This window comes from Triturus cristatus, chromosome 1_2, assembly GCF_964204655.1.
Source record: "Triturus cristatus chromosome 1_2, aTriCri1.1, whole genome shotgun sequence".
In the NCBI taxonomy this organism is placed as follows: Eukaryota; Metazoa; Chordata; class Amphibia; order Caudata; family Salamandridae; genus Triturus; species Triturus cristatus.
In genome coordinates this window covers 627,851,012-627,876,798 of record NC_140580.1, presented here as the reverse complement: position 1 = coordinate 627,876,798, position 25,787 = coordinate 627,851,012, and the positions used below count along the sequence as shown (strand labels likewise).

At 40.7% G+C, this 25,787-nt stretch overlaps 1 protein-coding gene across 3 annotated transcripts in view; it reads left to right on the top strand.

The window, feature by feature from the left end:
• Positions 1 to 25,787, top strand: part of GRID1 (glutamate ionotropic receptor delta type subunit 1) — a 2,258,979-nt gene that overhangs the window by 2,213,424 nt on the left and 19,768 nt on the right. Inside the window, exons 15-16 of one of the 3 annotated variants that reach the window (XM_085615049.1) lie at positions 9,508 to 9,748; positions 9,998 to 10,090. In XM_085615049.1, the coding sequence (XP_085471175.1) occupies positions 9,508 to 9,748; positions 9,998 to 10,090 (334 nt within the window). Of the gene's footprint in view, positions 1 to 9,507; positions 9,797 to 9,997; positions 10,091 to 25,787 lie in introns of all 3 variants that reach the window. The other 2 variants (XM_085615050.1, XM_085615053.1) reach the window with 2 other exon arrangements.

Here is a 25,787-nt window from a genome sequence, read left to right as displayed (position 1 = left end):
GCCACTTTAAACCACATTTCTAACTGGTTTATATCTGTGTTAGGTGTACATGAATGAAATAGACAACATGGGTAAATCATATTGAAAGGGAATTGCCAAGCTGTAGATAATGGTGCTGTAGCGCTCCTGGACCCTCACTGAATTTACTTACTCTTGCGCTACTCATACATTAAGTATGGTCCTCTGATGGATCTTGCTCTGTGCTAAAAGGGGTTGGATATCCAGGAATAGACAGTTAGCCAATGAGGACCAGGAATAGGATAACTGTATCTACAATTCAAATTCAATATCTTATAGAAGAAATCCTCACATTTACCTCTAAACATAGACAATCCATAATTTATGTTCACTCACAAGGAATTATGAGTCAGAACATCAGGGTCAGATTAAATATTAAAGTTTTAGTCAGAATGAATATTGTAGGAAACCTTACATCCAAATAAAGATTGCATACAGATCCAAATTGAATCAGTAAAATATTTAATGAAATATACCAAATCCTCTGGATTCAGGGAGAATAAAGTGAATGAGTGGGTCAATCTTGCTCAGCCGAGGCAAAGTTTGATCATATACAACATATGCGCCAATATGAATAGGTAGCCAGGTGAGCCTCCTGCGAAGACTCTCAGGAACGTTTAGCGAATTTCCAAGTTGCCATTCCAGTTCATCAAGACAGTAATCTGTCTTAGGCCTACGTTGTAACAACAAGAGTACTAGCAACATGGCAGTAACCTTTGTCCGAAAAGGTTCAATCTGCATCAGGACACATTCAGCAGAAATGAGTCCAAGACCTTCTGCAGAAAATCTGTGTTTGAGTCAGGATCAGAAGCCAACAAGTTCCCTATAAATGGGCAATTATAAAATATATACTTGATCAGTTTCCGGGGTGACACCCATTGAAATCACCTCAATTTATCAGACCATTCAGTCCATTGGTAAATCCACATAGAATAAGCGTGATGTGGCAGTGAAGAAAACACAAATCCGGGAAAATAGATAGATCAATGATGCAGTTCCTTAAATCATCCGAGCATGTGACACATTGAACAATGGCTCTGTTGCACCTCCCCAATGGGAAGTGTCCCTCTTAATGCACTGCCACAATCCAATCTGGAATCAAGTCTATAAAATAATATTCAGATTTTCGATGGATGTTTCAGCACATCATTTAATATAGGCTGTGTATTTTTTAATCATATATCATTCTTTGAATCTGCATGCTTCCATGATCAATTAAACATGCATGTATATCGGCCCCAATGCATTTCGGGTGTGTTGAACAATGGGACATTTGAAAAAGAAGGTATAAGAGTTCAAAAGGGTACTTTCCCAGGCAGCTGTTCTAGAGAGTAACAAAATTGTAGCATGTGCACATCTTAGTACAGGAGATGTCAAAAGAAACAATTATTATTTCAAATACAAGTGGCAATACAGCTAAAAGTTCTCACATGCTCTGAAAATATCAATCCATGACTTCACTGAAAGAAATGAGGCCTACATTAAATTTTAGGCTAATATACAACAATACCACGTTCATTTGTGAATCACATATTAATAAGTACATTTAGCTTACAAACTCAAATATAACTAATACATTAATAAACATGTTAATATATATTCATGATTAATACTTGTAAGTATAGGGTACCCATAAAACTATTTGAAAGTATCAACGTATACATATGAGAAAATACATACTTAATTTTTGTAGGTGTAGCAGGCTTATTTACTACAGAATAATCTTTCAAGAAAGATGGGCTTCCTTCAACTCTATACTGGAACCTGTCGAGCAAAGGTATTTTAAGAGTACTGTGAGTGTTTCAGTACTGAGACCCCAGAACTCGCTGCAAGTCAGGGGTACTGTGTAAGAGCTCATTAGAGGGTAATGGCTGGGAATAAAACAATTGAGGATGATTACATGACTTCAGTGCTAGGTTGCACTGTTAATCAGGGAAAAGGACACAGTGAAAGCTCTGTGAATTACTTACTATTGTTTTACTAACGCCTTTAGAAGAACTCTGGATGTCTTGGTGACTGGATTCTGGAGTCTGAGTCATGAGATAAACAGGGAAGTTGTAGTGAGATTGCTATAGTTGTCTTAGTTCTGGGGAGCTGAGAGGGTGGGAGGTTTAGGACTTTACCTTGGTCATAATTTTCTTTTTCATTCTTGCTCTTGTTTTGCTCTATCAACAATAAATAAAGGATAGTAGGCGCTTTAATGCGACAACAAATATGCTTAGTATGTGTTCCTCTTTGTGCTGGCATTAATCAATTTTAGCAGCACAGTACTTTCTGTGTTAAAACATATGGATGAGTTAATTATGGAAAGGAATCCTCTGTAAATTTCCAGGAGTACAGGCCATGCCATAGTAGATGTGAGTGCACCATGCATTCTTAGATTGTGCTTTGCATTCCGATACTGTGGTTTTACTTTTTACTACATTTTAAGGTGAGATTGCCAAGAAAGATGAGGTATGGAGGAGTTACTTAAGTTTGGCAGTACAATAGGTGAGGGGTAGATTATACATTGGGAATGCACCAACTGGAAGAATGGAGCAATGCTGTGTAGGTGACTGTGCTAGGGAAGGAATTGGAGGGGCATGGCTATCACTAGTGCAGCAGGAGGAATGGAAGCATATAGCGTGACACACGTACCCTAATTGAGGCTATCTTTTACAAAACAACCAATGGGGCCGGGTTGAATTTTCTTTGATTGCATTAGAACCCATAGTACACTTGCTACGCCACTGCATGACAGGTGTGGAGTGCCACCAATCCTCCCAGTTGAACCATACGCACACGCAACACACCCGTAGTCCAGGCCTAGCCAAAGGGAATACATAAACGGGGTTGTGGACCACTCATGCTCACACCCCAATAGCAGATCAGTGTGTGAGGTGTATTATCATCTGGTCAGGTGCCAGGCTGTTTGCCTAAGGCCTGTGCACCTCTACAGCAGGTAGAGGCATGGAGAATTCTCGGCATAGGAACCTCTGTGCTGAGGAAGGGAATCTAAAATAGGATATTAAAAGAATAATTTTGCATATACAAGACCACAAAGATACCTTCACTTGCAAATCTGACAAAAATAATCTTTCACATTTAAAGAACATAGCAATTCCATAAAACATCTTCCCTCTTGGTCTCTCTTTAACATCCACTATCCTCAGTCTTGAACCCTTAGGCCCGCAACTTAATTTAGCCTTATCCCAAAGTTTGGTGAGTTCCTCCCTTCTTTTTTCTAACTAAAGTACTGTACTCAAAGTTGTAAAAAGTAATGAAGTTTACAATTTTGAAACTTAGCAAACTATAGGCTGCTAAGCCTGTGGGGTGGAATGAACCTAACTGTTGCAGCAATTATCTGAATAACCTATTTTGAACTTGTATTTCCCGAAAAACTCCACCTACATGTTCACAGGCCCTTAGTAGATTTGACATCCTTACTGCAGTAGAGGCAGGTAAGCTTCAAAAGACCTTGAAGTTCAGAAAACGTCTCTTAATTCTCAAAGGTTTTTTTTTTTTTACTTTTCTATCACCTTTGAAAGCAGCATGACAGCTCGGAAAAAAGCAACTCTGCAGTTACATATTTTATGCTATTTTCATTTAACTGAAAATGTACAGACAGGTCCACCAGGACAGCCCTGGTTTGCCCGAGCGGACTAACACTGTGCCTCCTGTTGCTTGTCAGGTAGACACAAGGCATTAGCTAAAGTACAGTCTGTTTTAGAAGCCCCTGGAGTTAACAGATGTCACTGGCTGCTGGACAGTTAGCAGCCACTCTCATTGGGAGCCACTGTTCTACAGAATGCTTGAGTGCCTGTGGCTTTCAAGAGGCTTGCAATTATGGCATACAAAAAGAGAACATCTCAAGATAATGGCTAACCTCTAGCACTTACTTTACACCATTTTCTACTCTAAATGTACGCTTCTAAGCGTCATAAAAACACATGTAGCCATCGAACTCATTTTTGTACACAATGCCTGTCACCTAGCCATGCAACTTTGGCTTTTCCCCTCTCTGAAAACGTTATTTCACAGAGTTACTTGGGAGATGTTCATTCATTTTTCCGAGAGTGACTGTTTGTTCAAAATCTCTTTTCAGATACTTATGTTCTGAGCAGTGTTTGATTGCACATGCTGGACGCCTTATTGAAGGAACTATCAGTCTCAGGCTGGACTATAATGGGAAAGATTTGCCAGGCGGAGCACCAGGGGCGTAACAAAGGTCCCTGCAGCCCCATCGCAGTGTGGGGGGCCCCAAACTGGAGGGACCCCCTCAGCATATTACCCTGGTCTGAGAGCCCCTGAGTTAACACGGAGGTTTCTGCAGGGGGAGCCCCTCAAGGTTCGTTACACAAGTGTGGAGCACTCTATGCCATTACTATATGCTAATAACTACACCTTTATTGTAAATCCGTGTTTGTAAAGCGCAAACTACTCACCCTTACGGATCTCAAGGTGCTGGAGGCCGTCGTGGAACTTAAGTGAGCTATTGCTCAGACTGAGTCACATGGTGCTGAGCTGAGCTGCCTCCGGGGCCGTGGATCGAACCGTGAACCCTGTGCTCTCACTTCAGCTGCCCTGGCCGCTGCACCACACCTCTCATTCAACTGGGCACTTAGGAGTGTAATTTGTGCTGTTAGTTGTAGTTGTTGTAGGGTGACCAGACGTCCCCGTTTTCCCAGGACGGTCCCCGTTTTTGGGGAAGTGTCCCCGTGTCCCGACACTTTTCTCCAAGTGACTCAAATGTCCCTGTTTTCAAACAGTGTCCCCGTTAAACACAGAAATGTCCCTGTTTTTCATTGTTCCGGTTGAGCATGCGCGCGCATGCTCTCTTTGCACTGTTTACGGCATGTGTCGTCACTGAGGTGAGCGCTGTAGCAAGAAGGGAAATCCTTTGAAGAGAGACATTTTAAACGCAGCGCCACCTACGTCATCGTGCCAGCCAAAGTTTCTTCTTTGGATAAAACAATATTTCTTCATCCTGTAGCTTGTATTCATAGTCATACAAACTTTTCAGTAGCCCTTATGCATACCGTGCAAGGATTAATGCATTGCTCATTGCATGTTTTATTCATAACCAATTGATGCATGCTTTGTGTTCTTCATATCAAAGCTATGACTTGACCTTTTGAATGACCTTTCAGATCACGGCAAACTGTTTAGCAGGAAAGGACTTAAAAGGGCAGGGTTAACGCCTGTGGGAGAGGCGAGCAGCGCTGCTCGAGCTTTTTGCTCAGGTCTTCACACTATTGCACTATGAGATGATACCAATGGCTAGAGTGCCCTATACATACCCCAGTAAGGTAACATGACATCTCAGCAGTAACTACGCAAATGTGGGAGGACAGTGTGGTCGGCCAACCTTTGCCACCCTTAAGACCCTAAGGCAGTAATACCTGGAGAGAAGTTTTTTTTGTACATTGGTCCATGGCTGCATTTGGCAATTTAGCATTCCGCAGTTTACCTCCCATGCTTTTCTGTCATGAGCAACTAAGCAACATTGGTGAGTTGTACTTTATGTGGTGCTGACGTGCAGCTATAGAAACGAGCGTTAATAAAGCTAGTAAATCTGGCGTTTGCTAGCCTGTGAAGTTTTATTGATTTTTGGCAAATATATGCTATAGTCTTTAAAAGTGTAAATGTAATAAAAAGTACTAATGCTGCTGTGTGAAGGAGAGGGTTGCCAATAAAAGACCGCGGATTTGTTGTCTGCAATGCTTCATCTCGGTCTGTGGAGGGAGCTGTAATTGTAGTCCTTTTTCTATGTCCATGACAGCTGTCAAATAGTCCTACTTTTATGTCGATGGTTACTGCAAACCATAGTCCTACTTCTATGTCTATGACCTGTCCCCGTTTTTTGTTTTGAGAATCTGGTCACCCTAAGTTGTTGGGAACTGGCACTCATTTTTGGGACGGTTATATTTCTTTACTAAACTATGACTCAGAGCAAGTGAGAAAGGAAGAAATGAGAGAAAGGAGGAAAAACGAGAAAGAAAACAGTTTTAAAGGGAGAAGGCAAGGATGAAAAGGATCCTGCGAGAGTGAGATAAAGACACAGGAAATGTAGTCTGGTGGACGGAAGAGGAATGAGGTGAAATCAGGACTAGGAGGCCTCGTCTTGTTCCTCGGCCACCCTGCCATTTGGCAGCACTGACATTGAGCAGTGGGCTCCACAGAAATCTTTGGGACTCTGCAGTTATGTTTTCTACAAAGTAAATCCTGCCACAGCCAATTAATGCTCCTTTAGCGACCTGGTGACATATCTGAAGGTCACAAGTTTGAATGCAAGGAAGTTACCTTGTCTGAGTTACATTCCTGTGGTAATCATCTGTGTGCAAGAAACAGGTCTGCAGATGTCCAGGTTAAACCATGGGTCATAGCTTTGTGAGCAAGCAGTGCAGGGCAGGGAAGTAATTAACCAGCTGCACGTTTCTTTGAGTTGGTTCCTGTTCATAAGTTTCAATCCTGGTATAGTGAGGCTCTTATCTGTCCAAGGATGCAAATATTTGATAAGTGAGGTAATAATAATACCCTACTGGAACTCAGGTTACTGCCTGATGGTCAACAATACATTACAAACCGACTGTCACAGACACAACAGTGAATAGTACACATCAAACGTTACTGGAGCTATCAAGGGTGCTACTGCAGAAGCAGGGGTGGTGATGGCTGTGTGGTACCGGCAACACCCTTCCTTAGCCACACTGGCGTTGTAGAAAGCCTGGTCTATGCAAGCTGGGCAAATGACAGAGTTTTGCTGAGAGCACAAGCTGGCTGCAGCACACATAATGATTTTGGAGTAAATTACAGTTATGCAGGAAATGGCAGAACTAAATATATTGCTCTAAATACTTGAAAAGAAAACTGAATATATGCAGTCTAGCAAGTACTTCTGATGTAGTCTGTCTAGTAACCTCCTTGAAGGTTCTATCAAGTTATTGAAGTGAATTGTGATGGAAAATAAACCAATTGCCGCCATTTTTTTTAAATTCTCAGGGAGAACCTCCCCCTCTCTCTGATCGTTCAGCGTCCCCCCCCCCCCCCTCCGACCCACTGTGGGAAGACTTCTCACTGTGTTTTCTGAACCAGGCAAATTCAAGCCATGCAACTTTAGCCTTTCTCCTCTCTGAAAACGTTATTGCACAGGGTTACTTGGAAGATGTTAATTTATTTATCTGACAAGTGACTATAATGGAGAAGGTTTTCCTGGCGAGAGCTCAGATTATAATGAGTCAGAGAGAAAATGGTGACAATGAAAGAATTCTCTCTCATTTTTACCATTGGTTAGCATCTTATTATTGTATTTATCACTATCACTGTGTTTATCATTATTTATTTATTTGCTTATTTTTTTTAAAATTCAATAAAAATGATTTGAAATTAAAAAGAATGCCATGAATTCCAAATTCAGAGAAAGGCATTCCTCGTCCCTGGTAATCTTTGCCATTTACTACAAATAACTATTGTGCACCTTTATTCATCCAACTGGGCTCTGGCACTTAGGCGTGTAATTTGTGCTGTCGGTAGCAGTAGTTAGGCATGGGCAATCGTTTTTGGGGAAGGAGGAGGCACACTTCATCATTCGACTAAGGCGGAGCAAGCGAGAAAGGTAGAAAAGTGGGAAGGAAGGACGAACGAGAGAACCTCAGGGGGAGAACCTCTCCCACTCCCTGCTCCCTGCTCCCCCACCCCGAACCCACTGTGGAAACCTATCTCACTCACTGTGTTTTCTGAACCAGGCAAATTCATTGTCTGGTCTTATACACCGCCGCTTCCAAAGGGTATGTGCCTTTTATTGAAGACGGAAATGTCACCTCCTGCACTGCACCCAATTAAACAGAGCTGTGAAATGCAGTGTGAGGGGGTGGGCATGGGCACGGGGGCCACACCACCATTAAAAAGAACAACAGCAATCTCCGTAGGGCAAACACCAGTGCTGGGAGTGTGGCTGTCTGTGCCCTTTGGTGAAATGTCCGCACTGCAAACCCTTCTAAAGTTCATCAACCACCAGGGGTGCCGACTATTCGAAAGTATGACTGACCGGTATTACGATAGCCTATTACATATGGCTCACTGTGTGGGCCATATTATCAAGAACAGCAATAATATTATCACCGTTTTAGCGGCAGGAAACAGCCGCTAAAGCGGCGATAAGGGGCTTGATAATATACCCTAGAGAATTCCAATAGAAGCCCAGGTTTGATGTCCTTCACACCAGAACCTGGGCATCTATTGGAATTCTCTAGGGCATATTATCAAGCCCCTTATCGCCACTTTAGCGGCAGTTTCCTGCCGCTAAAACGGCGATAATGTTATCGCCGTTCTTGATAATATGGCCCTGTGTCTTTTGTAAACCGGCAGCATGTCCACATCCAAGCACCACCATGCACCTCCTGTCAGCTCTTATCTGCTGAGAGACAATTGTGAGCACTTTCCTGACTGGAGAACACCCTAATAGTTAGAGACACGACTCAATGTGTTTCTGAAATTTAAATGATCAGAAATGCAGATTAGCAGGAGTTTATTTGGAAGTTCAAGAACGACACGTGAAATTGTGCACGTTTTCTCACTTCATACATTTTTCAAATTTGTAAGACTAATGTGTGAAGTTGCGGAGTTCACTGTTTCACAGCCATGACATTACAGAGTGGCAATCACAGTAAAGCTCGGTGGATTGTTTGTAGCTAAAAGATTATATATAACATATCTATTTCTTTCATTCTACTGTCTATGTTTTCCAAATTAATAAAAAGTCACATCGGTCTCTGCACATAGGCTCAGTATTGTTTGAAATACAGGTGTATAGGTGGTAATTTAGTTCAGTGGGAAAATAGTATTTACCGATTCATTGCTCTTATGCAAACTGTAAGCACAATGTGAATTTATACCACTTTTTCGCATTCAAGAACCTCTGATATTGCTGGTGCGCTGAAAGTATGATATAGTAACTGGCAATTCCCCCCAAAAATTATGGAATTCGTCTCTGATTTGATATTTCTATGCTCATAAGAACAATGATCCAAACTTTCTTTGTGGAAATGTCAACAATAGAATAACATCATTATATTGCTAGTCTTGGGACTCTAATTTACATTGTAATATAGAGAATATAGTTAGATCTAAAAAGAACTTATTACAATGCAGAGAAATGTTACAATATAGAGAAAATGAAAAGTTTTCTTGCACTTTGGCTCACTTTGCAGAACTTAAAGTCATGTTTTGACATTTTCGGTTGAGTATCAAAATTATTGAGCGCATTCCCAAAAATTTAAGAGCATGTTTTTGAAATCTCAAAGCCGGTTTCTGTCCAAAATATACCATGTCAAAAATTCTAAATTGTCTCAAATTTCTGCTGTGTGCCGTTGATGTTTTTGGTTTCATATATTCCAATCTCCAGCTTGCACCTCGTCCTCTATGCTGTCACATTATTGTTTGCTGCCAGTTTAACAATAGAAATAGTTTTATGCTTCAGATTTCATTTAAACTTTACTTTTTTTCGCATAGGATCCTGGAACTTCAAGATACAGGTGACCTGGATGTTCTTAAGCAAAAATGGTGGCCGCGAATGGGCCGGTGTGACCTGAACAGCCACGAAAATGCTCAGACTGATGGCAAAGCACTGAAACTCCACAGTTTTGCAGGAGTCTTCTGCATTTTAGCAATAGGCCTCCTGTTGGCATGCTTGGTGGCAGCTCTGGAGTTATGGTGGAACAGCAACCGATGCCGGCCGGAGTCACCAAAAGAGGTCCATAACTATTAACTATTACAACAATTAATGGTGCAAAATACAAATGTAAGCTGTAGCATTCCATTCATCCTTGCACAGTGAGAATGGGACTGTTTGTCGATAGCACAGAAAGATTGTTGTTTATTATAAAATAAAGGTATTTTATAGAAGCTATGGTAGCCATTTTTCTTACAGTTTTGGACTTAGTGTTTGTGTAAGGTGATAGATTGAGAGCTCTTGAATCTGAAATTTCCTATTTATCCACAGAACAGGTACGGCGAGGGCAATAGCTCTGGAAGGTACCCCACACTGCCTTGCCAATGCGCTTCAACCCAGTCAAGGAGGCAGTACCTCACAGAGGTGAGAGGGTAGATCAGTGTCCATGCCTATGCAGCCCTCAACCTCTTTCCCAAGCCTGCCAATTATGGTCCCAATATGTGTACCAATTGTAATTTCACTTCAAAGTCAGTCCATAATAGCTTTTAGTCCCAGAATTACATACAAATGTTTATTGACTCTTTTGGCAAATTGTGCACTACTTGGATCTATACTTACAAGATTGAGGACAGTTCATTTATACATGTTGAGATTGTGCATAAAACTGTACGCCATGACATACTTTGCTATTGTGTGTTATGAAGGAACTTTGAGTGAGGTGGTATCTTGTCTCTTGCCATACTCCCATTCGATTCCTCACTTTGGGCCCAATGACAATGTCGGACAGACCGACAGGCCGTCGGTGGTGTTCCATCCGACATTTGGGGCTGCGGTCGGACCGCCGCATTACGATGCCGGCAGTTGGAGTGCAATGAGTGGGGGGAAAGACCGCCACCTCCAACAAGCTCAAGGAGCCGATCGGGGCGGTGGTCAGATTCATAATCCCTACAATGGGGCGGTGCCTGCTGAGGCACCGCTGTCGGGATTATAAGGTCAGTTTCCCACAGCCTTTTCCTAAGGCTGCCAGAAAGTGACTTTGGGGGCCCCTATCAGGGCCCCAGTCACCTGTGTGCCTCTGCTATGGCCCGACCAGGGGGCCACATGTTGTGCCCCCCCAAATGGTGCCTATCAGACAGTGCACATATCTTTGTAAACGTACCCTTTACTATTGCGGCTTGTGCTGCGGCCCATTTCTGTCCGGCAGCACAGGTGAGTGGGAGAAGTTAAATGCATAGAAAGGGAAATAGAGGAGGTTAAATGAAGGTAACAATAAGACGCATAAGCTTCCTAGGTCAGTTCAATCCAGCCCTCTGAATCTAGACAACCGAGGCTAAGTTCAGCTTGGGTTTTCCTCTACCTAACTGACAATATTGTGAAAAAATGTTAAGAATTACTTTTTTCTTGTGGAGAATCTAGAGAGAAACTTTTCGTGATAATATGATTATCTATGCAAAGCACTACCGAAGGCGTATACAAATATTAATGATTAGGTAAAGCATCATAGCTTATTGTGTAGAAACGTAGGGGCACAAACTAATGTTTGCACAGGTGCACACTGGTCTTTAAATGTCCCCTAGATAGCATAGCATTCACGGAAGCCAACTAAAATGACTTTAGATGGGCTCTTACATATTTGAGCAAATAGTGATAATGCAAGAGAAAAAAAGGGAAAGAATTAGTTAATTGCATGACTTGCTTGACTGCATTTGTTGAACTACTGCAATAGTATAAGGACAATAGTTTGCAAATTGTGTTAGGAATGCACTTTGGGTTTGCAGTAGATTTGGGGCCAGATTTACCACATCCTCATGCAGCGCAGTGCAGCAGTTCCAAATGCTGTGCTGCAAGAAAAGGAGAGAGGTGGAGAGAGCCGTATTTACAGAAATATGGCACTCTCCTCCCCTTTTCCTATTACCGGCACCGAAATCAGCTGCCGTGCGCCACTGAGACACCTTTGCGCCATAGTGCAAGGTTGTCCCCGTGAGTTTAGCATAGGTTTTGTACTGGAAGGGTTCTACTATATAACCCTTTTCCTGCTTTGTATGTGTGATGTAAAGTGCAGAGCACGTACAAAGTCAGAAAAGGAAGGAGAAATGAAAGCATTTCTCCTCCGTTGGGCCTACTACAAAAGGGCACAGTTTTTTGATGCTAAACCCTGTCTACTTTATTTAGTGAATAGGGTTTAGCGTCAGAAACAGTGGATGGTTGCATGCTCCACCCATGGTATGCCCTCTTGGCGTTAAGTAATGCAAACCAGTTCTATGTGCTGCTTTGCGTTATTTTCACGTTATTTCCAGTGATAAACAAGTTTAGCCTGGAAAGTAAGTCTTAAAAAGAGATTTTGTGCTGCTTTATGTCAATCTAAGTAAATCCCCCCCTAGTGTCTCTGGGGATTTTGGTATTGGAGAAGAATTTGTGCTTTTTGTTTTGTCATCTTAGTAACACTGATTGCAAGGGTGTAAGTTTAGAGCAGTTCAAATAAAAGTAACTAGTCTCTTCTTTGCATCGTGGTGTAGGCCCCATGGAAACTCAGCAATGCATTGGTGTACGTGCTCCATATTAATAAGTCAAATGCATTGACAAAACGCCCATGGAGGATTGAGGTAAATATATGTCACGGAATGTTGATGGAGAAAATACAATTGATGGACAGAATGCAAAACAATGTCAAACTTTCCCCACAGTATTGAAATCTGGGCCTGAATTCATTGTTTTTTGGCATGGAGAGCACGAGACCTGCATGTGGGCATACCCGTCCCACTTGGGGTGACAATTACAAAAAAAAATAGATGGACAGAATGCTGAACAATGTCAAACATTCACCCAGTACAGAGATCTGGGCATGAATCCATTTTTTTCTTTGCTCACCATCCCATTCCAACTTTAACCCAGCCATATACAAATCAGTCTTGACCCACCTGCCCATGGGAATAGCCCAGCCTGAACTGCCAGGCCAGGTTCTCCCTGGACTGGAAACAAGCATCCTGGGACCGGTTTCGGGGCATCACCCCTCATCAGCCAGGCTAGCTTGACTCCAGTGACATGGAGAGCTCAGGACCACCGTCTGGACATACCTGTTTCACTCAGTGTGAAAAAGCACAAAAAAAACGGATTGACAGAATGCTAAACAATGTCAAACATTCACCCCAATACATAGATCTGGGCCTGCATCCATCATTTTATTCCTCAGCATGCTATTCCAGTTTAAATCCAGCCATATGCAAATCAGTCTTGATCATGACCCCCATGGTGAACAGTCCAGCCCGAACTGCCGGGCCAGGTCCTCCCTAGATCGGAAACAAGCATCAGCCAGAATTTGGAATTCAAAGCAAGGGTCCCATGTCTGGGCATACCCGTCCCACTCGAGTGACAAAAGCATTAAAAAAAAATTGATGAACAACATACTGAACAGTGTCAAACATTCACCCCACTGCAGAAATCTGGGGCTAAATCCATTCTTTTTTTTGCTCACCATGCCATTCCAGTGTATACCCAGCCATAGGCAAATCAGTCTTGACCATGCTCCCAAAGGGAACAGTCCAGCCAGACCTGCCAGGCCAGGTCCTACCTGGACTATATACAAGCATCCTGGGACCGAATTTGGGGCATCAACCCTCATCAGCTAGGCTAGTCTGGCTGATGAGGGGTGATACCCTGAAACCGGTCCCAGAATGCTTGTGGTCCAGCGAGGACCTGGCTTGTCGGATCGGGCTGGACTGTTCCTATGATGAGCAAGGTCAAGACTGATTTGCATATGGCAGGGTCAAAACTGAGGTGACATGGTGAGCAAAAAGAACAATAGATTTAACCCAGATCTTCTGACTGGGGGTGAATGTTTGATTTGCACTGCATTCCGTCCATCATTGTATGTCTTCTACTGATTGTTAATAACCATGTTAAACACTCCCTCACCTAGGGGGAGCTATCACAGAGTGCACCATGCATGCAGGGGCTCCATCCACTTTGTAAAAGAGAGTAGGACTTCTCCTGCACAGAAACTGCCAGTGCACTAGGGATCAGCCTCTCAGTAATTTTGCTAGGGCGCTTTGCACACTGACCCCTGAATGGGCACTGAAGACTTACTTCTGTGTGGGCGTGACCATCTTTGATAGGGGAATTCAGCCCCTCCCCCAGAAAGGGCGGTTGTACAACTACAAAGATTCTCAGACTGAAAGCTGAACCACTATTCTGTGTTTCAACTCATGTACTAACCTAACCTTCCATATTGACACAAGCTGGAGACATTTCTACATGTAGCGAAGCACCAGTTCTAGACTTTGTGTGCCCAGTGTGACTGTACACAGATGCAGACTCAGGCTGTGAACCCTGTCTGCTGCCCAGAACCAGCTGTGTTCTTTTGAGATGCAACATGAGGGTGGAAGTATAGATGAAATAGCTTTCTTTGAATCTTGTTCAATATCTATTGTTTTTATGTAGGTAGTATGCTGTGTTCGCATGGCAGGTGCTAATCTTGTAACATTCAAATTTGCAGTCCTCCATATTGCATATGTTAGATTTATTTTGCACATTATGAACTGAATCTTCTCGAAAGTCAATCAAAAACAGACATTTTCGTCCTCCTGAGAAATGATTATAAAAAGCAGGTTTGTCGGCTTTTCTTTTCAAGAGGCTGATGGACAGAACCTTGGCATGGAAGTCTGATTATGGGCAGTAGATAACTTGAAAGTTTTTCAGCCTCAGTAGGGAAATGTAGATTAACCTAACCCTAGGTCTGGCACAAAATAATCTAGATTGTAGCTGGAATTATATTTTCCTCTTCCCTTCATTGTGACCACCTAGCAAATATTTACTCTTTCTGCGAACTTAGCCTTTGTGAAACGACACTCAGTGTAGTTGCCTACACCCCAGCATGTCCGTGGCAGGCTCAAGAACCTGTAGATGCAGTTGGTTATTATTAGTTTGGCCGGAATTGGTAAAGGAGTCACTTTCACTGGTGATCCGCTGTGTGGTCTACATTTTGAAACACAGACAAGTATCCCCATTGGGGCCTTGTTCAGAAGTCAACTAATATACATGAGAAATTGGTTTATGTTTCATAAAACCCACAAAGTCATATAAGACAATATCTGGATGAGCAGGCAGTAAGTTGATTGCTAGAGTAAACTGCCTGAACAATTTTCATAGTATTTAATAGGGGAACCTGTGAGTATTTTTAAATAGGGAGGAGATCAGGAAAAAAAACCTTATTTTTTATACAAACCAAGGAATTTCATGAGTGCTACTTGTGAATTAGGTGTAGCGAACCATATCATCTCCTATCACCATTTTGAAAATTAACTGCCTCCAGTAATGTGGTTGCTACCTATGTAATCTAGTAAACACCACCAGAAGCCGAGCAGGAAGTGGACTTTTAAATAAGGACCTTTCAACATTGAACTAAGGTGATATGATTTTCTCTGTCAATAATATGGAGTTAAACTTCAATTCTCTCCAGTCACAAATAATTAATGTAGGTGGCATGCTGCTGATCCCAAAGGGGGTTACACCATTTAAGTTTGGACTACATTACAGCATTCTACAATGAACGTCCTGAAGGGTGCATATGTTCAACACTGCAGAAATATGTCAGCATTTATGAGGTATGTAGCTCAATCAGACATAATTGCTTAGTAAAATATTAGCAAATGATATTACAATGTAGATACAAGAGTGTGTTAAATAAAGAACTGTAGTCAAATCAGTATAAACCAGTGAAGGTAGGGCCTAGATCATAAAGGCATCAACGTGGGGTGGGAGGCATGGGGGGGTCAATGTCATAAAGCATAAAGGCAGCAGGGCATCAATAATATGGTTCATTCTACCTAGTGAAGCCTCACATTCATATAACTCACGGCTTTACTCCAAAATAAAGTTTTATTTGCACTTGTTCTATGTCTGCCTATATATGTGCAAATATTCACAGATCCTTCCAGTAAACCCCAGGAAAGAAATTGAGAAAATTTGAGACTAGGGTTTTCATGAAATATAAACCACTCTCTGAGCGCACGGTGAAAGACCTGAAAAAAAAAATATTAATAAATACATAACTTAGCATTTAAAAAACCGTACAAATTCACTTAAAAAACCATAGGTTTCACACACGTTATAGTTAGGAATTAGCATTTAAAAAACCTTGCAAATTCACTTAAAAAACCATAGGTTTCACACATGTTATAGTTAGCTGGACATTTCCCTCGTAAAAAAACAATGAAATTCCCCCGTTATAGTTAGTGCAGGCAACTATAACTCACGCGACCGCAATCCTCTGCTGATGACGTCAGATATTACATCACTGTATTTAGACACCTATTTACCCATGTCTTCTTCCATTATTCTTTAGCTATCCATATATTAAAAATTATTTTTTTCAGAAAGACACATATGTAATCAGTGATGTAATATCTGACGTCATCAGCAGAGGATTGCGGTCGCGTGAGTTATAGTTGCCTGCACTAACTATAACGGGGAAATTTCATTGGTTTTTTACGAGGGAAATGTCCAGCTAACTATAACATGTGTGAAATCTATGGTTTTTTAAGTGAATTTGCAAGGTTTTTTAAATGCTAATTCCTAACTATAACGTGTGCGAAACCTATGGTTTTTTAAGTGAATATATATATATATATATATACTGCTGTTCTAGTTAGGTGAAAATGTCAGTTAACACATAGCATTTTAAATGAAAATAAACACTTTTGTAGTTCAATTGTGTAGTTCAGTGCAATCCTCCTAATTCTGAGGGATAGTTCTCAAGTGGACGTTAGAAATACATGTTAAATATAATCAAGCTGACACAAATTAGTGTGCAGTTACCTTTGCTTTCAAAATCAGGAGTTCCGCTAGAATTGAATATCTTTGCTGCTATGAGCTTCCAACTTACAAGCTAAAATGATAGTGTATTTTCCAAATTAAGTAAAATGGTATGAATTTTTTTTTACATTTTGTCGCCATTTTTTAAATAGCAAGGGACCAGTTGTCCTAAAGATGTACTGCCACCTCACAGCAGTTTGTTATAGCTTTTAGATCATGGTAAAAAATAAAGACTGGCAATCTGTTCATGTATTCTTTAATCTAAGAAAACATGGCAGCGGACCTTGACAATATTATTATGTAATAGCACTTTGTGCTTATGTGTTGTTTTAAATGAAGGTAGTTTTCATATGTTTAAATCTTGGTTTCTATCAAACTTATATTCATGTGTCTTAAATGGTCTCCAATGATAAGCTTAATTAAAAATAAACACATTAATGTTCAATGCATTTTCGGATTTGATACGACATTCACTTAATGCACAAAAAAATGTTAAAGTTCTTTCACTGCTGCTACAAGGCTATTATTGAATAACGGAAGAGAAGAAAAAAAGAAGGAGGTATGAGGGAGATCAAGACTACTTAATGAATGTGCACCAAAATATTTTTAAAGACAACATTTAAGAATTATAATAGAAGGTTAAAATGAACATACATTTTGATGATTAATCTGGTGTGTTTAGGGGTGACAAATGTAGTGGTTGTCACTGCAATGCATAATTTCCCAGAAGAAGTCCCCATGCGAATAGCAGATTCCCTCTATTGCTATCTTAAATGAAATATAATGCCTGTTACTCCCTCTACACCCATAGTCTTCATCCTGCAGAGAACAGAGGACAAGACAACTAATGACATTTTAAGTTGCTGGTTCCTTTCCAAGTAGATAAAAGCAAGCATTAATTTGCCAATGCACAGTAGAATATAAAGTTAATAAATATTATAAGTATGTTTACAGTCTTTTAACACTGATGATGCAATTCAAATTAAAACAAAATTAGCTTTATTCGGTGCAACAAATCTCACCATAAAAGCATACTATTATGAAAACATTCCTACATTTACATTGTCATTTCTAGTTCATACAAATACAGAGAAAAGAATTTTAAAATACATTTGTAAGATGTTTAAAATCCATGGAGGAGTCATTAAACATGCTTAGAGGGCTAGAGGCAATAAAGCATTATAGGCTAATCAGGGGACATTACATCCAGTCTTAGGAGGTAAAGTGCTGGTGCATAAAGGTGCATAGTGATACCTAAAGTGCGGAGTGTCAAGTCTTAACAAGAGTACATAATTAAAAACAGTACTAGGGGTAGTCATCTAGGTTTTCATATGTCAATGAATCCAGATGTGAATAATCTTTTCTTTTCCTAATTGCTAGTTGTACGAAACGAATTACAGAATTTATGATTTTCACATTTTCTAGACTACATACAAAGTTAAAAGCATATTTATAATTAAAAACCATATTAGATAAAAAGAGGGGTTTTAAAACTGATTAAGGGATGCCCTTGTAAAAACTACAAAAAAAGAATAAAGTGCATCGTGATTGTAGAGATTTTCCGTCACATGGGCAGTTTGGCAGTTTGTGACTCCATTTTTCCACTCTGAGGAAAGCAACTAAATAGTGTAGTGTACCCATCCTTAACCTTGTTAGGTAGAATCTCTGTTTTACGTTTCTCACCAATATTAAATATGGTTGTAAACCCCTCACGAACGGTCATTCACAATATGAAATGACGCTATGTTTTTGGCTAGCAGTCCATTCTCTTTCATTTTCCATTATTTTTAAGTATTTTGACTTAAGTTCCCTTTTCCTAAACTCCTGTATAGAAAGGGGGGTCTTTCCCATCAATGTCAATTTTACAGTATTTTAAGAGATTGAGAATGTACTCCAGCCATTGTATCTTCCTTCTTCAATCGATGGCTAAACAGTCCATAATTAATTCTTTTGTGAATTTTGTTTCGTCTTTTGACCAAACACCATGCCAAAAGGTGAGACCTGCAACATTTATTATATCACTAATATACGGGACTGATAGTTCTTTATGGATTATATAGTTTGCAGACGATGATACTTTTATTTAGGCATCTCATATGTAATTCTACATTCTCCAGGGTGAATTCTAAGGAGTAGGACTTGTTCCTTCATTTTTATTTGAACAGTAGAACGCTGAAAGCTCCGTTTATAGACAACAAAATGTCTCAGCGCTAATAATGACTGGTACCTTATGCTCAAACATTCCAATATTTGTCCTTCTGTTTCTCGCTTTTTAAATTAGAACATTCTACCCTCAGTAGTTTGAATGTTCTATTAGCCTTAGAGCCCTTCTGCTTTGGAATATGCCAGTTGTTCAAGGCCTGCTTCCTCATTGTAGGCCTTCACCAGTGGGCGATAATGTGCATGCTACTGGAACGAAATGGCTTATTTGGGTAATAGTGTAGTAACGCAAGGGTACTTAAAAGGTTTCTAACCTTGTGAGAGTGGAAAAGGTATCTGGTAGCACAGTATGTTTGCATAACAAAGGGTGTTCGAATAAAAGTTCAGTACCTGTTACAACTCCAATTTCCAAGTCATTTAAATTCTTCACTGCCGATTTTAAAAATTCCTCACAAGATAATACTCCTGGTTTTCCTAATTTCCTCACAGTGGGCAGACACTTGATCTCATCCTCATCACCATTGTAGTAACATTGTTCAAGAAAGTTTGTGAAGGCTAGAAGTTGATTAAATGTAGTTAAAGCAAGCGTCATAAATACGCCTACTGGTGGAGAGCATAAAAGCACGGCTTCTCACCAACCGCTCCTCTTCCAGCCTGCCGCCTGTACATTCCAACCTTTCCCTCCCCCCCACTTCATTCAGATTGCCACAGCTTAAGGCATTCTGAATGAACAATGCTAGTTACACAGCAGATCGGCTGGGCTTTGTAGTTCACCATTCTCGTGAGCTGGTTTGTAATTAAGTGGCATCTTGAAGCTGAAAGGATTAAGAGCGGTCACAAACGTGCTCCCATTAAGGGAGAGTGCTCCCTGTTATATTCTGCCTGCTCCTATGCTGGTAAGTGCACAAGAGTGTATTGGAATTCAATTGTATTGAAATTTAATTGTATTGAAATAGCATTTATAAGGCGCTTACTACCCCGGACGAGGTGTTGAAGCGCTTTATGACAAGTAGCAAACTTGTTTCAGTCTCTACAGTTTAACAAGTTCCAATTCTACATCACCCTACGCACCTATCTACTGCCGATAGTACACAATTTGATTGTACAGTATTAAATAAACTTTAGTTTTGTGATTATGACTATAAGATCCATAATCAATCTCAGGCAGGTACACCGCAACTGTGGCCACATTGAAAAATTATTTTATATTTAGTTATTTTAATGTTGCAAGAATTGCCCACATGCTCTCTGTAACTTACACAGTATTTTTGGTACTAGAGGGTTTTGTTTTTAGTGAGCATTGTATTTTTACATGTAATGGTTTTAATTGACTATGCATGATCAATACATTTGTAATTTGTAATTGGCAAGTAGCCCATTATCCAAGAGCCCAAAGTTAGTGGTCAATCAATGGATTATTGGGATTAGTCTTGTGTTTTCAAACAATGTGTTTACTCCACTTGTCTTGTGAAACATCAATGACTTCAGAATGATCAATAGAGTGGGCTATGCGAGAAGCAAATGGATGACGAGATGAACAGATGTTGAACCTAATTTACAGCTCTGCTGACTCTAAGTCTGAGAAATCTGCTCTCTGACAAACTTGTTGCCTGCCTTAGAAGCAGGGAAGAAAACCAAGTCCATTCTGCCCGTTTTTTCCACTGGACATTTCTCCAGTGGGCTGGAGTCATTCGGGATTGTCTTTTAAGGCAGTAGGCTGCTGCAGGTGCTTCTGCCACTTCCTCCAGCTTCCACAGGTATTACAATAGGCACAATGGGCAAGAGGCGACTTCTGGAGCCAGAACGGGAGAGAAAGAAAGAAAGAGAGAGAGAGAGAAGAGCAAGACAGAGAAAGACATTAGAGAAAAGGAAGGGAGTCAGTCTTGTTTGAACATTTTTGTCATGGTAGATTTTAGTTCCAAATCTGGCCCTGATGAAAATAACAGTCTGCAGGGGTGGATCATAATGACCTCCACTCACATTTAAAGCAGAGCTGCAGAATAAACCCCATTTCAAGTGAGAGCAGACAAGCAGGCTCTGTGGATGCACTGCATCTCTCCTCACCAACGATATACTGAACCTTGGCTTCCCCTAAATTATGTCCATGTATCCCACTCCTTTTTACACACTGGCTCTTTAGACTTGAAAATAGTCTTATCTCTGCACCTGTCTCCTGTGAAACTGGGAGCAAGATCATTATACTGTTCTTTTCTCTAGAGAAATTTTCTAGATATTGTAGCGTGCAGGTCAGATATTTAATGAGAGCATTGCAAATCCGGAATAACACAGGAGAGAATTCCAGGCCTGGCCCTGCAAATGCAATAGAAAAGACCATAGGAAGAATTTGAAATATTATCCAGGCTTGTCTTTTGCAGATATCTAGAATGTGGGTGTGTGTTGGGGCAAGTCCTTGTATTTCTATTGCCTATGCAATAAGGCTACCCTCTTTGACCTGTACCAATTTGTCGATTTATTTCTGACAAAGCGCAAAATTGCATTCAGGTTTGCTTCAGCTTCTGATTTTTGTTGACACTTTTATGATTTTCCAGGATAATAGTTTGATCTATATGAATACCAAGGTGCAGGGAAACAATAGGAGTGCATGGAACTTGCATGATTCCGCAGAGTTCTGCCAATGAGAGGAAGATATGGAAGTGAAGCTGCTCGCACTCCAATTTAGTGGCAGATGCACGAGCAGTGCTGTAAAATCAGCGCAAACAGAACCATACAGTGCGCAAGAGCGTGTCCACATCCGAGTTGATTATGATGCTGCTCTGATAGAAATTAAAATCACTTGAGCGGCAACAAATCTACTCCAGAAGCAGCCCTCTGACATTATATCTTGTGACAGCTCATGACTGCCTGTGTTAGAAAATCATGTGAGGGGACACCAAATCTCACTCATCCTTGCCAGCTCACATTTCTGGAGCCTCATGGGGGAAAAAATTCCGCCACTCAGCAAATGGTGGAATTTTGCTAGATTCCACCAACATTCCATCCAGGAAACATTTGCCTCTTCAAGGCAATCTTTACCTAGATGGAACAAACTGGGTTTGCCTCTTCTTGGTTGCCACCACAATAGATTAAGTTTTGATTTGCATTTGTTAGTTTTCCCTACAGTATGATCGTGCAGCCTGAACTTGTGTTTCAAAATCAGGGAGGCCCTTTCTTTCAGGATGGAATTTTCTGCATATCATAGAGAGAAACTAGTAAGCCATCATATACTGAAGTATTTTGAACCACATCTTACATTGCATTGACAACAAAAAGGAAATAAGGAGTGGTGGTAAAAGACACCCCTTGTACACCTCTTGTGGTGGTGAATCTTTTCTCACCTTTCCTTCCTATGTGAACCTCAACACTGAGATGGTTGCTTTATGGAGACTGTTCATAGTTGACAGGAGATTTTAGCTCCTTGTCTGCTTTTTCCAGAGTACCTTTCTGAATACCAGATGACAAGTAGATGTGGAGTCCAGGAAGTGTACAAATATTCATGCACTCTTTGGCTTTACTTCATGAATGATGCAAAATGGCCAAATATTTGTAGTGCATAGGCATATATTAAAACCTTATTGTATGGTTTCAACCATTCATTTCTCTTTCATACATTACTGCAGTGAGTCCAAAGTCAAAAAGTCAAAAAGATTGCTTTATTCGGTTAAAAATTTTAAAACCATCAAATCACAGGACAATGTTTCATAATGCAAATAGTTACAGTTACAAAAAATCAAATAAGACCACTAACACAATACAGATTAAAACACAATTTACAACATTTCATAAATAATAAATAATACAATACAATTGGCACGTAATACACAATAAAAGTATATCATCTAACTGATTCTACAATTTTCACAAATCCATAAAACCATTGCAACTTCGTCAGTCCACTTTCACCAACTATCAAAAACAATACTAATAAAATAAGGGGAGGTTATTAAGAAGACTGCGCCCTATTTCTACACCTAATGGCCCCTGTAATATAGCTGGCTACCCTGAAGCATCCCAGTGGTGACCCAAGCATTTGCAGATAAACCAGTGCGGGCCTAACTTGCTCAAAATTACAGTTCTTAAAAATGGGAAAAATAAATTTCTTACGCTGCAAAGAGTAAAATTTACAAAAAAAAATACCAAATGCAACGTGTTTTGTTCTGAGGTGTTATCGCAAGGACAGGGCCCCAGGGTTCCCTCTTTGAAAAAACCCTTAGGGTAAGCCAATAGCCAGGGAGGCATGCCATGCTTGAACCTTATTAACAAAAACAGATGAAATGGTTGTTTATATAGGTCAGGTATGGCTGGATCTCTCTACCTATGCTAAGTGTGACAAACCTCCTGACTGCCGGCTTTCCCAGTTCACCTCCTTCCCTCAATAACATCGCTCTACTCAAGAACTGAGTCTTAACAGCCTTTATCTCCGCTTTACTCAACGCACTTGGTTTGTCAAACAATTCGAGGCAGCCAAGTGACTCCAAATTAATTTTAATATATCGAAACCATGGAATAGACATAGCTTTGTCAAGAGACAAACATTCTTGAATAATAAGTTGGTTTAGATTCGGGGGTTGATGTGCCCAAACTCTCAACCAACCTAACAATGGAGCCACAGAAATTTGATCAGTAAGATAACCTACCCCCAAGTCTTCATGTATATTAAAAATAGGAGCAGAAGGGGGAAGTGACAACATTTTCCGAAAAAAGGCATTTTCTACTGTTTGGATTTCAGTCGTAGCCTTATAACCCCATACCTCGCTGCCATATAGGGCCATAGGAACACACTTAGCTCTATATATCTTCATAAGAGTGGGTAGGGGTTTACACCCCAAACGTTTTGCAAAGCCCAACAGCGCTCCTGTCGCCCTAGCAAGAATATTCTTTTTCTGGGCGCGTTGCATGACCCAAGATCTCCTGTCATCAAAAACAATCCCCAAATATGGGAAGGTCTGCACTTTTATGAGCTGCTGCCCATTGCAGTAGAATTTTGCCTTTTTCTCCCTCCCACAACCAATTGACATGGAATGTGATTTTTTAAAATGTATTGTTAAGTCTAAAGAGACCATAAAATCATTAAATCCATTTAAGAGGGCTTGTAGGCCTCTCGCGGTTCTTGCCAGCAGAACCGTGTCGTCGGCATACAATAATGCGGGAATCAATTTTGAGCCGGCTCTGGGAATATCCTTACTGGTCGAGATTAGAGCCTCACCCAGATTATTAATGTAAAGCGAGAAAAGCAGGGGGTCAAGAATACACCTGTCTTACCCCTCGCTTTACCTGCCATGCTTCTGACAGACTCCCGTCTTCATTGTAGCGGACGACTGCGGTAGTGTCCTCGTGAATAACCACCAGGAAGGATATCAACACAGGGTCAAGCCCCAGTACCAGTAGGGAGGCCCATAATTTTTGACGATTTACAAGATCGAAAGCAGTGGACAAATCCATAAATGCCAGATGTAAGTCCCCCTGCTTAGCGACCGTGTACTTCCCAATGATAAGATGTAAACTGAGGCATTGACCCACTCTGCCCTTACCTTGTCTAAACCCATATTGTAAGTCAGAAATTATGGATTTATCTTCCAACCAATTTGTTAATCGAACGAGAACTACTTTACCCATTATCTTCATAGCAGAATCCAAGAGAGAGATGGGCCGGTAACATGCCGGATCTTCTCTTGACCCTTTTTTAAATAACGGAACTATAACTGCTTTGCCCCATGACATAGGAGCACCCGCCTTTGATACTGCGTTAAAAACAGAAGTTAAAATCTTTGCCCAGTACCTTGGATCTGCCCTATAAAGGTCCAGGGACTGGTGCTTTACCTTTTGCCATTAACACAATGGCCTCCTGGACTTCATCGTCCTTAAAATGAATTTTTGAAGCCTGATTAATATCCCCATAATTCACTGGATTAGGTTGATGAATCTCAGAATAAAGACCACTAAAATGGTCCACCCATCTATCTGGCGGGATAAGACAGTCTTTATTTGAATTCTCCAACTCATCAAAAAGTGGACTATTAATCACCTTCCAGAATTTAGTGCTATTTTTCAAAACATTTGCCTCTGACAATTCATCCCATGCCATATTTCTTAACTGGATTTTCCTTGCCTTTATAGCTTTTTTATAGGACCTTCTTGCCTCTATAATCTTACTTGAGTCTTTTCCACTTTCTTTCAATGCCAACAGGAGTGCAGTGTGAGCACTAGAGCAGGCATGATCAAACCAATGTTTTAGTTTCTTAGGCCTTGGTCTCCCGTGGCAGGTTAAGTTCCCCACTACCTGTTTTGTTATTCTCTCGAAAGCACCAAGGATTTCCACTGGTTACGACTCAGTCTACAAACATAGGCTTAGATCCTCGTTATTACTATTATACAAATTCTCGAGGGTGATAACATCCCATCTCAATCGTCTTCCCTGATTTATAGAAACTAGGTTTAAATTAGAAATCATAGGCAGTGGATTGTCCCTCATCAAAGCCTTGACTTTAATTTCCATAGTGAGAGGATTGTGATCACTTAAGGCATTTTGAGTAACACAAAAGGCACCTATTGAATCCTTCAAAAGACAAGACACAAAAATATAGTCGATCGTACTATAATGGCCTTGACCAGTGAACGTAGGGGCAGGAGACAAAAAATCTTGTACAGGAGCGAATAAGTGAAGGGCAGATACAATACTCTCTAGGTACATCCCACCCTTAGAGTGTTCAAAATGGGTAACCTCTTGAGGGCAAAGATCATAATTGATATTTTCAAAACAATTAAGATGACATACATGGATATTAAAATCGCCAAAAAGTAAAAGAAAATAAGGTGTAACGTTATTTGCATCATACTCGTCCAAAAATGTAAACAGTGCTTTTAGGTGCTCCAATTCATCAGACCTAGTGAATGAGTTGTAAAAATTCACCACTAATAATGACGGCAAGTTGGCACCTTCAAGTTTAACCGCCAAAATGTTTGGAGAACTAGTCACTAACAACTCTGTACTGTATAGTAACTTAATAACAAGAGACCCCCCCGTGATCTCCCCATAGTGGAAGGCACGGCATTTTTATTAAAAGACTGGTACCCATCCAAATGATAGGGGTCTTTGGCCTCCCACGTTTCTTGAAGGGCAATTATGTGGTGAGTGAAGAGAAAAACCTTCCAA